Consider the following 12,111-nt stretch of genomic DNA (forward strand, 5'->3'; position numbering starts at 1 on the left):
CTTTAACTGTACTTTATAGTCTTCAACAACTTAAAGACAATATCTCTAACATAATGGAATAAACTGTGTTTGCATTTTATATTTGGTAATAGTGCTTACTGTTACTTCATTACTTCATAGGCTGCCACAACCTTTTTTTCTGAAGGCCTTATAGAACTCTTTAGATCTTGGTATGATGACCCCACACACCTCAATAACAAAGGGAACACAAGACACTAGATGTGAGAGGTTTGATTAAGACAGTTTCCACCTGCGGTCCTTAAGCAGGTTCTAATCACCCAATCTTGAACTCCTGATTCTAATTTTATGGATTTGAAACTGTGATAAATGTAGGGGTGTACTTAATTTTTCCATGTGACTGATTTGTTGTTGTTGTTGTTGTTTTTGTTCATTTAAATTGTGAAAATTACTACAAAATATCAATTTAATGTCATATGTATCGCCTTTATTAATAGTCACTGTTTCAAAGAGGATCAAATGTTTACTTGTTTAAATACACGTTAAGAAAAAAAAATAAAAAATCCATGGTGTGTACTTACAGTGCACCCGGAAAGTATTCACAGTGCTTCACTTTTTCCACATTTTGTTATGTTACAGCCTTATTCCAAAATGGATTAAATTAATTATTTTCCTCAAAATTCTACAAACAATACCCCATAATTACAACGTGAAAGAATTTTGTTTGAAATCTTTGCAAATTTATTAAAAATAAAAAACAAAAAAGCACATGTACATAAGTATTCACAGCCTTTGCCATGACACTCAAAATTGAGCTCAGGTGCATCCTGTACCCACTGATCATCCTTGAGATGTTTCTACAACTTGATTGGAGTCCACCTGTGGTAAATTCAGTTGATTGGACATGATTTGGAAAGGCCTGCACCTGTCTATATATGGTCCCACAGTTAACAAAGCATGCCAAGCCATGAAGTCCAAGGAATTGTCTGTAGACCTCCGAGACAGGATTGTATCAAGGCATAGATCTGGGGAAGGGTACAGAAATATTTCTGCCACATCGGAAGTCCCAATGAGCACAGTGGCCTCCATCATCTGTAAATGGAAGAAGTTCGGAACCACCAGGACTCCTCCTAGAGCTGGCCGCCCGGCCAAAATGAGCGACTGGGGAGAAGGGCCTTAGTCAGGGAGGTGACCAAAAACCTGATGGTCACTCTGACAGAGCTCCAGCATGTCTCTGTGGAGAGAGGAGAACCTTCCAGAAGAACAACCATCTCTGCAGCACTCCACCAGTCAGGCCTGTATGGTAGAGTGGCCATATGGAAGCCACAACCCTCCTGGAGTTTTCCAAAAGGCACTGGAAGGACTCTCAGACCATGAGAAACAAAATTCTCTGGTCTGATGAAACAAAGATTGAACTCTTTGGCCTAAATGGCAAGCGTCATGTCTGGAGGAAACCAGGCACCACTCATCACCTGGCCAGTACCATCCCTACATTGAAGCATGATGGTGGCAGGATCATGCTGTGGGGATGTTTTTCAGTGGCAGGAACTGGGAGACTAGTCAGGATCGAAGAAAAGATGAATGCAGCAATGTACAGAGACATCCTTGATGAAAACCTGCTCCAGAGTGCTCTGGACCTCAGACTGGGACGAAGGTTCATCTTCCAACAGCACAATGACCTTAAGCACACAGCCATGATAACAAAGGAGTGGCTACAGGACAACTCTGTGAAGGTCCTTGAGTGGCCCAGCCAGAGCCCAGACTTGAACCCGATTGAACATCTCTGGAGAGATCTGAAAATGGCTGTGCACCCACGCTCCCCACCCAACCTGATGGAGCTTGAGAGGTCCTGCAAAGAAGAATGGGATAAACTGCCCAAAAATAGGTGTGCCAAGCTTGTAGCACCATACTCAAAAAGACTTGAGGCTGTAATTGGTGCCAAATGTGCTTCAACAAAGTATTGAGCAAAGGCTGTGGATACTTATGTACGTGCTTTTTTTTTTCTTTTTTCTTTCTTTTTTAAAAAAAATAAATTTTCAAAGATTTTTAACAAACTTCTTTCACATTGTCATTATGGGGTATTGTTTGTAGAATTTTGAGGGAAATAATGAATTTAATCCATTTTGAATTAAGGCTGTAACATAACAAAATGTGGAAAAAGTGAAGTTCTGTGAATACTTTCCGGATGCACTGTATTTCTTTTTTTATATGATTGTATATGCCCTGCCAAGATACCCCACCAAATTATTTGAGCAGTTGCAGGATGGCTGGGTGACTCTTAGTGGTCTGTTTTGACAGTCGTGGCAAGGAAGGCAAATGGCATCTTGCTGGTGACCTGGTTTGCAGCAGAATGTGCACAGTTAGGCAGTGCTGCACATAAGCCGGTGAATGAGGACACAACCCCTGTTTCCTGCTGGTATAACGGAGGAGAGGGAATGGGATAGAGCATGCTTTTAGAGATCCTGTGATCATAATGTTTGGTTATTTGAGCTGTCAGTCTGTGAGCCAGGGACAATAGTGAAACAGCAATCAGAGATTTTGTGCTGGTGTTTGTCTCATAAAAGGGGGCACAGAAAACATGGCAAAATGTGTATTATTGTTAAATAATAATAATAATAATAAAAAAAAAAAGGATATTACTATTGTGGCAATATTTCTAATTGTTAACAATTTGCATTATTCTTTTGCATATTCTATCAGAAATATTGTGTTAAGGAGACTGTTTTATTAGGAAATAAAAATAAAAGCAGTGTAGGCGAGATAGAGCCAAGTGTCTCAGCTACATGCACAGAGGACACACAATGGAAAAAGGGCGGCGGCACTCTCCGTGTGATTGAATTCATCGATGTTTGCGATAGGTATTTATGACGGCAATGTGAAATGCAAACATTTTAGCAGACGTCGATACAATTAGATTATTTTCTTCTTTATTTTGCCAATAGAAATATGTAGGGCGCATTTTGTCTTTAAGCGATTTGTCGCTGTTTTTTTTTTTTTTTTTTTGGTGTGTGTGTGTGTGTTTGATGGAGAGGGTGCAGCTCCCCCTCCCCCGCCTGTAGAGTGCAGCGAGCGCAAAGGAGGAGAGAGAAAGAAAGACAGGGGAGAGGCTGCGGCCAACTGAGGAGAAACAATAACCAGCCTCGCTGAATATTGGGGAAAAATATAGGGTGAACACAAAGAAGGGGCCATGGACAGAGCAGGAAAATGTCCGTTTAACGTGGAAGCGGAGAGGAGATTCTGGTCGTCCTGCACATAGTCGAGGTAGAACCGATGGCTCTCCCTGATTTTTGATGCCGTGGCAGAAGCAAGCACACGCCAAGCTCGAAAGGCGGAAAACAGTTTTTAATCCGTCTGCAGATGCTGTGCCAGCTTGAGATGGCTGTTGCGGGGCGATGCAGAAGCATAAATGATAGTGTACTTCTTTGTTTTTATTTCGTCGTCGTTTTTGTATTGAGTGGCCTTACAAATGCACAAATTCGCTATAGCATTCCCGAGGAGTTGGAATCCGGCGCAGTCGTCGGAGATCTCGTTCGTGATATGGGATTGGATCTTGTAACGCTCTCGGCTCGCCGGATCAGGATAAACTCGGACAACGCGCGGCGATACTTCAGCATTAACCACAAAACCGGTAAGCTTTCCGTCAGTGATCGGATCGACCGCGAGACTCTGTGTGAGTTCAGCGGCAGCTGCCTTCTTAGCCTCGAAGTGGTCTTAGAAAACCCATCCGAGACGCACAACGTGGAGGTCGAAATTTTGGATGCAAACGACAATGCGCCGCTTTTCCCCAGAGACGAGTATCAGTTGGAGATCTCGGAGGCAGCTCAGCCTGGCGCAAAGTTTCCTATCGAAGGCGCCCAGGACGCTGACGACGCCTCAAATTCCATTCGCCATTATCGCCTCTCGCCAAACGAGCATCTTGCGCTGGAATCAAACAAACCACCTGCCAGTGGAAAGCACATAGAGCTCATTCTGAAAAAACCGTTTGACAGGGAGATGGTTCCATCTCATCAGCTACTTCTCACTGCTACTGACGGAGGCTCTCCCCCACGCTCTGGCACGGCGAAAATCAACGTACGCGTTTTGGACACCAATGACAACGTTCCAAAGTTCGACAGCTCCGTGTACAAAGTAAAATTGCGGGAGAATTCGCCCCTTGGTGCTCTGGTGATTAAACTGAATGCAACAGACCGGGATGAAGGCACAAATGGAGAAGTTTTTTATTCTTTTAGTTCATACACACCTGAAAGGGTTCGGCAGATGTTCAGCATGGATTCAGACACTGGAGAGATTCGTGTCAGGAGTAACGTGGACTATGAGGAGACCAACAGTTATGAAATGTACATTCAGGCTATGGACAGGGGGCATGGGGCAGTAGCAGTGCACTGCAAAGTAGTTGTGGAGGTGCTGGATGTAAATGATAACCCACCTGAGATTGTACTCTCTACTCTATCCAGTCCAGTGCGGGAGGATGCTCGAGCAGACACTGGCGTGGCCTTGATTAGTGTTAATGACCGTGACTCTGGACAAAACAAACATGTCACCCTAGACATTATTCCTCCTGACCTCCCATTTAAAATAAAGTCGTTTCGGAACCACTACACTATAGTCACAGCTGCCTTCCTGGATAGAGAGACAATATCATCATACAATGTCACAATAACAGCAGTTGATGGTGGAACCCCACCTCTCTCCTCTTCAATGACTGTTCGTGTAGATGTGGCAGATGTTAATGACAACCCACCTCGTTTTGAGCAGACATCATACACTGTGTATGTCACTGAGAACAATGCTCCAAGTGCTCCTTTGTGTGTTGTAAAGGCCACAGATCCTGATGCAAATGAGAATGCACGCATCACATACACCGTCCTCAATGACAACAACCACGGGATCTCTGTGGGGTCATACGTGTCCGTGAAACCGGCCACAGGTGAGGTCTATGCCCTGCGCTCTTTTGACTTTGAGAAGCTGCGGGAGTTTCATTTCCAGGTCAAAGCTCAGGACAATGGTGTACCACCTCTGAGCCGAGTAGCAACAGTTTATGTTTATGTCATGGACTCCAATGACCACACACCATGGTTTGTCCACCCAGCAGCAAATGTTTCTCACATGGCTGAAACTATCCTTCGTAATGCAGAGGCAGGTATGCTAGTGACTCGAGTGTTGGCATGGGATGGCGATGCAGGGCAGAATGCTTGGCTACTCTACACACTCGAACACCCCTCTGAACTAGACCTTTTCAAGGTGCATGAGCACACAGGTGAGATCCGAACAACACGTCGTGTTGTTGAGGACAACTCCACAGTCTTCAGCCTCACAGTGCATGTGAAAGATCATGGAGAGCCACCACGCTCTGCCTCTGCAACCATTAATGTGGCTATCATGGAGCTCCCTCCAAAAGTGGCATCTGACCCTAAGCGCATCATTAGACCCCATGGAACTCTAATTTTCTCCAGTGTTACACTATACCTCATTGTTGCCCTCACTGCCACCACCTTTGTCTTTTTGGTTACCGTTTTTGTCCTCGCCATTGTGCGTTGCCATGCCTACTGCAGCCAGCCTGATGCATGCTCCTGCTCGCCCTGCTGTGGTGGATCCAAGAAGAAGGCACCCAAAGAGGGTGGAGGAAATGGTGGAGGGAGTGGTGGTGGAAGTGGTGGTGGCAGTGGTGGAGCATCAGGTGGAGGTGGTGGAGGTGGAGGTGGAGGAGGAAACCAGCAGCAACAAGCTGTGGCTCTACGAAGGGACCTTAAAGTAGAACCGCACTATATTGAAGTTCGTGGAAATGGATCTATGACCAAAACCTACTGCTACAAGACCTGCCTAACAGCCACTTCAGGAAGTGACACATTCATGTTCTATAACATGGGACGACCTGTGAGTGGAACCTGGGGCTCAGGGGCTGAACGATTCTTCACCAGTCAGAGCGGGCAGTTTGTGCGCAGGCTTAGTATGCCAGATGCCACCGCCATACAGGTGTGTGCCACACCCACATTTGTCTGAGAGCTATTGTTTTCCCTGGTCTGTGTGGTATTTGCTTGATGATGTTGTCATTGCCCCTCATACCATGTGGATTGTAATTACAGCTAACTTAATTTAAGTATTCAATTTTCTAATAAAATGAGACAAAGGTTACATATAATGTACATGGATGTGTGAGTGCTTTCACTGTTGTTGAACATTCTGCAACTATTTGTGCCATTGTCTTATTGAGACAGCATGTTTGAGTATTCTTTAAAGGTTTTCAGCATCCATGAAATATCATTTGTACTCTGTATTCAAGAAAAAGCACTCTCAACCTTCTCATGCTTGTGCTGCTTTCCTCCCTCCCTTAATTGCTCTCGTTCTCCCTTGCTCTCTCTTTTTGCACTGCAGTGCAGTCTTCAGTAGCAGTACAGCTGGGTGTGTTATATTTAGAGGTGAGAAATGCAAGCAACACCGCAGATTCTCTGTTCTCACTCTTAACACTTCAAGTAGCACTGTTCTGGACTAGTCCATCTTCATCAAGAGAATGTGTGATTGGATTATGATTAGTCCTTTAACATGGGCTGTAATCTTATGATCTGATTACAAATGGGTTGATTGATTGTTGATGATTAACATAAGCTAGTATTTTATTCTGCAATCCTCGGTAGTATCAATAATTGTCAACACAATGCTGCATCAAAGTTCATGGTTACTGTACTACCGAGCAAGATGTTGTGGTATAAAGGTAGCATTTCAATTCACAGTAGCAGTAACTCAAAAGGTGCATATAATTGTAACTGTCCTGTTGCATCTGTTATTTATTTATTTTTATTTTTATTTGGCATCTGCATGTAAAGAAAGCCATAACATGAAAGTGGTAGATGGTAGGAATAAGTAATTGTTGGTTAATGCCTGCCTCACTCATTAAATGCCAGTCATGTTTGTTCTTTCTTGTAATTTAGTGTTGATGATGTGTAGCTCCATGTTGCCACCAGCTGATTGGGCCTTTTGCTTTGGAAAAAGCAGGGAGAAGTGATGTGATTGGTTGTTGCAGGGTTATGAGCACTGTATCTAGGCGAGGTGTGTCCACTTGGCAGAGAGAGAGAGCATTAGCATGGGAGAGAAAGAACAAGGGAGTGAGGGCAAGAAAGACCAGACTGAACCTGAGAGCTTATTTTTTTCCCTCTCTCCTCACACCCATCATTCTAAGATATGAGATACATATTTATTTTTCCCTACTTGGGTAAAAATTGTCAGTATGCAATGAGATAGAATAGAGAGATGATACATATTGATATAATTGTATAATTTGTACCCTCTGGACATGTGCACATGTGAAAAGCTGATTCAAAATCTAAAAGTTGAAACAACTTCATAATAGCAAATTTCCTAATAAGGGATATAAAGGCAGCACTTCTTTTGGGAGACAGTGTGTACACTGTGAATGGGTGTTATATCACCATCCATTTGCTAAGCGTGCACATTAGACAGACTTACATGAACGCATTATACTGCTGCTTCTGGCAGTGTTTTGCAGTGTGTTGGTTTTGTGTTTGGTTTAATAATGACTGCTACAAAACTTGTTTGATTCATGAAACACAACAACACAGAAACCAACATCACACATACAAGGAATGTGAGCTGTGTTTATGTGACAAGCTCATAAATGCAACGAGTTCAGTCCACACATTGTTATGATAGATTTGTAAATAATGTTGAAGAGAATAAATAATGTTGAAGAGGATACCTCTTACAACATGGTTTGGATTTCTCTGTTTATGTGTGTTAGAGACAGAAAGTCTGGACTACTATGGAAGTACAGATTCAATTCTCATTTCCAGATTCTTACAGTCTCTAGCTGCTCTTTTCACGATAATCAACATTTTGTTATCTATCTCTTCATGTATTTGTATTTTTTTGCAAAGAAATCCTTAATGCTGATATGACCGATGTTTTTCAGTTGTTTCAAAATATAACACATGCTAGGTTTTATTGTTGTGTTTTTCTTTCAGTGCAAACTCAGACTTTATGAAATGGATTGGCTGTTACTATATTTTTTTCTTTCAAGAGTCTATGATCTTGACATGACTTTGTGCATGTGTGTGTTTGTATGTGGGTGTTTACGCACTAACCCTGTCCTCTGCAGGAAAAGAATGAAGAATGAAGATATCACTGTAAATATAATTTATAACCTCTGTTGTTTTATTTTGTCTTTGTAGATAACCATTCTTCTTCTATTTTTCTCCTTCTTCTTCTTCTTCTTCATCTTCTATCTGGATTTTCTCTGTTCTCCTTTACTTTCCCTATATATTTGCTGCAGCCCAAGGCTCCCAATGCAGACTGGAGATATTCAGCTTCTCTCAGAGCAGGAATGCAAAGGTATGACTATTAAAACATTCTTTATTTTGCACACAGCATGTTAACAAACCTTTAGACACCGTTGGATCTCGGTAGCACTAGCCATATCCCTTTTCCCCAACACCCCACCTTTCCATATGTTCCTATATTTAAAAAATGCCCTTGTCTATCACAAAACAGTTAACAAAAATTTAATAATGTGGAGATCAATAATTTTTAGAACAGACCTTGACAGTCCCATCTATGATCAGTAAATCTGATAGTAAATGTCACATGCAAAGTGGCTTGACAATGTTTTAATCCGTTGCACCTTAGGCAAACCCACCTATATAATCTTCACTCGACTGAATAAAGATAAAAAAGAGGATAAATAAATAATGAAAAGCAGTTCAACACAAAATAGTCCAGTCTAGTGTACCAACGAAAAAGCAGTCTATCAGATTCCCCACAAGCCACTCTGCAGTGCGGTAATGTGGATCACTCAAGCTGAAGGTCACTGTAATAAGCGTAGGGTTGTTATAATAAGCTGCATTTATTTTAACGAGCAGAAAGTGTGCTGGGATTGCATGTTCACTCAGAAGTGAACAGTACTATGATGAGCAAAGTCCAGCTAGAAAACCTGGTCTATAATGCACGTCTGTTTCTTTTTCTTTATCAGAAAAAAATGATCAGGGGCACTGATAGAAGCCAGCAGTACTGTCGCCATTGCTGTGACAATAAAGGGCACTGGGGACGAAAGAATGGATAGAACTCACACAGCTGCTAGCACTATGTACAAACAGGGGCTATTGTGTGGTCAAGTGTATAAGATCATACATGTCTCTTGGTGTTTTATACGATGATATGGATACCTTTGTGACTGGGATGCATTTTGTGTGAATATACACATGTATGTTACATTTTCAAGTCTGGTCTAGTATCTGGCATTAGTTTATGAAGAACCCTGACTCCAACTTAATTAAATCAGGGTTAATTGGAGGATAAGGTACAGAAGTAAATCAATCAGAAGTGTAATCAATCAGATCAGCTTGATTATTACTGTTCATGTGTCACAGACAGGAACACAACCTTTAATATATCATCCTTATTTCTACACTCAACTCTGGGTTACTTATATATTTTCCATATTAATCCTGTAGCTCACTGATATGGGAGGATTTGTTCTGTTAGCATTTGATCATTGTGAGAGGATTTGCCTGTGTCCTTATGAAATTAAAATAGAAAGATATTTTATACAAAGATTAAATTTGGGAAAACCTAAAGGTATCATTCAAAGAAATGACAGAAAAATAGAGTGTAAAAAGGAGAGGGAGATGAGACAAATAAAATAAGGATGAGTGGAAAGCATTAAGAATTAGACAAGGATCATGTTTTTAATCAGTTCCTCCTCATTAATAATGGATACGTCCTTCTCAGTGACTCATGTTTTAGAAATCTTAAAATGGCCTCCACTAAGGCAATTTAAATAACAGTAGATTTTAATAATAAATCATACACTTTGCATGCACAAGCATATAGTAAAATACATATATTTATTTAAATCTGTGTTGATTATGAGAAAGACATTTGAAAGAGAGATAGGGAGAAACTGTGAGATGTGGGGGTGTTATGTAGCAACCATAATGGCATAACATATCAAACAAATCAGAAATTGAGAAAGAGAGAAAGCACAACTAAAATGGAGGCCATCTAGTATCCTCCCCTCTCTTTGCAGCCAGTCACCCATACCTCACTTACACCTATGACGTTTTTGTTTCTTAGTTTATATTTCATATAGTTGAACCAACATGCTCCCACAATTGAAAATTCATAAGAATGTACACAAGCTCCAAATTGGTAGCATTAAAGCAAGGAGCAGGGTTAGCAGATATACATTTTCTTAGAATTCCATTCTTATCCAGTGAAATACCTCCTGCTTGTTTGAATTTGACTGGAATATCAGCGCAGTCCATGTGATTTATGGGTATGTCTATTTTTATATTCTCACATTTTTAAAGTGCAACCTGATTTCCCCCTGTGCTACGCTACAGCCCTTGGCTTTAGGAAAACAAATCTCAACTGAGATAACCTCACTTGTTTGACAGACTTATCATACCTCAGTGTTTTTTCCTGAAATGTAGCTTGGCAGAGGAAGACAGGTTTGCAATATTACAATGGACAAACAGGCATTTTAAACTAATGTTTCAAGAAATATTAGAATACCCTAGCATTGACCATCTGGGTTACCATCATTCATTTTTCTGACTGAAATGAGGCTCTGTATGGCTCTATTCCATCACTGTGAATGCAAACTCACAGAGATAATCCGTCTTTAGCACACTTCTGTCCTCTCACAGAGACATGCCATATTACTTCTCTCTAGATTACACAGTCATGAAAATGAAAGCATTTTATTTCCTCCTGAAAAATTGGTTTATTGGTTAAAACAGTTTATTGGTTAAACAGAGACTAAGGTTTGTTAGTCACTGTTAATGAACTGTGTATTCTTAAACCTTTTACTAATTATGGATTATGTAGTTGTGTGTGTATATGTGTATATATATATATATATATATATATATATATATATATATATATATATATATATATAGAGAGAGAGAGAGAGAGAGAGAGAGAGAGAGAGAGAGAGAGCAAGAGTGAGAGAGAGATCCTTGCTTTAATTTCATTAATGGTCTCTGCACCCAGACTGCATGCAGTGAACAAAGACTAAGCAGGCATAAGGTGCAATTTGGCTTCTATAAACAACCCTTACCAAATCTAGCCTTGAGGCATCATCACACATTAGCACTAGGCAAAGGTTTTTTTTCTGGATAAGTTTAAAGGAAATGTTTTAGTACTGTAATAATGTGTATAAATAAATCATTTTAAGATTATGTTTTCCAAGGGTTTTTACTTTACTACAACTGTAACTACAAATGTACTTTATTAATTGTCTCATTAACGTGAATAACACTATTCTAATCTAATTATGCTGGTTAATTATTTTTGATGCAGCGTTTCACATCACATTTTCTCCTGTGTGTGTGTGCGTGTGTGTGTGTGTGTGTGTGTGTCTTGACATTTACAGCTCAGTCCATATGGAGGAGTCATCTGTGATGCAGGGGGCTCAGGGCGTTCTGGTCCAGAATTGGCCTACTGTCTCCAATGCTCCAGGTAAGACACCACCCTGTCTAAATCCTGCTTTACACCCGTTCACCAGAAGGTGAACTTAGTGTGCATTAAGTCATACCAAATTTATATTTAATGAGAATCTTATCTGGTAACTGCAAGTACAGTGAATGTAAGAAAACCTTAATTGTTTGCCCTGTTATGCTAGTAGTTCTTAGTGTTATCCTCAGAATGATTACTTTCTGTGTATATCTGTTATCGTCTATCCTGCACTGACCTTTAGTGCTCCCACATATCTTCCCTTCCCTTAAAATACCCAAAATGGCTTTCTCACATATTTCCCTGCAGTTGTTTCTGAATTAATGAAATGGCTCTAAATTGCAGCTGAAAATCACTCTAAGGCCAGGAGCTACAATGATGATGCATCCTAAATGACAGTTGTTTAGAAAACTGAAATGAATACCCTAAAGTATAATGCAACTGTACTTGCATTATAAAGAATACAGAACTGATTTAGTAAAATAATGACAGAAATAGGATTGTTATCGTGTTTTTATTATATCACATTAGAATCTGAAGCAGTTAATGGCATCACAATGCAAAAATGTTTATGAAACACCTTACAAAAGCCACTAAATACATTTATTTCACCATAGTTGCACCCCAGTTCTGCAATATTGTTAGACTACTCCTTAGTTACAATACAATAAAGCAAATGCATTC

At 40.6% G+C, this 12,111-nt stretch overlaps 1 protein-coding gene across 11 annotated transcripts in view; it reads left to right on the forward strand.

The window, feature by feature from the left end:
- The window catches only part of LOC108275110 (protocadherin alpha-C2), a 77,507-nt gene that overhangs the window by 53,005 nt on the left and 12,391 nt on the right, over positions 1-12,111 (forward strand). For 10 of the 11 annotated variants that reach the window (XM_017485708.3, XM_017485704.3, XM_053685497.1 and 7 more), the window contains exons 2-3: positions 8,243-8,301; positions 11,348-11,433. In XM_017485708.3, coding sequence (XP_017341197.2) covers positions 8,243-8,301; positions 11,348-11,433 — 145 coding nt within the window. Of the gene's footprint in view, positions 1-2,947; positions 5,932-8,242; positions 8,302-11,347; positions 11,434-12,111 lie in introns of those variants that run through there. The other variant, XM_017485703.3, reaches the window with a different exon arrangement.

The sequence above is a fragment of the Ictalurus punctatus genome, chromosome 14 (genome assembly GCF_001660625.3).
Source record: "Ictalurus punctatus breed USDA103 chromosome 14, Coco_2.0, whole genome shotgun sequence".
Taxonomy (NCBI): Eukaryota; Metazoa; Chordata; class Actinopteri; order Siluriformes; family Ictaluridae; genus Ictalurus; species Ictalurus punctatus.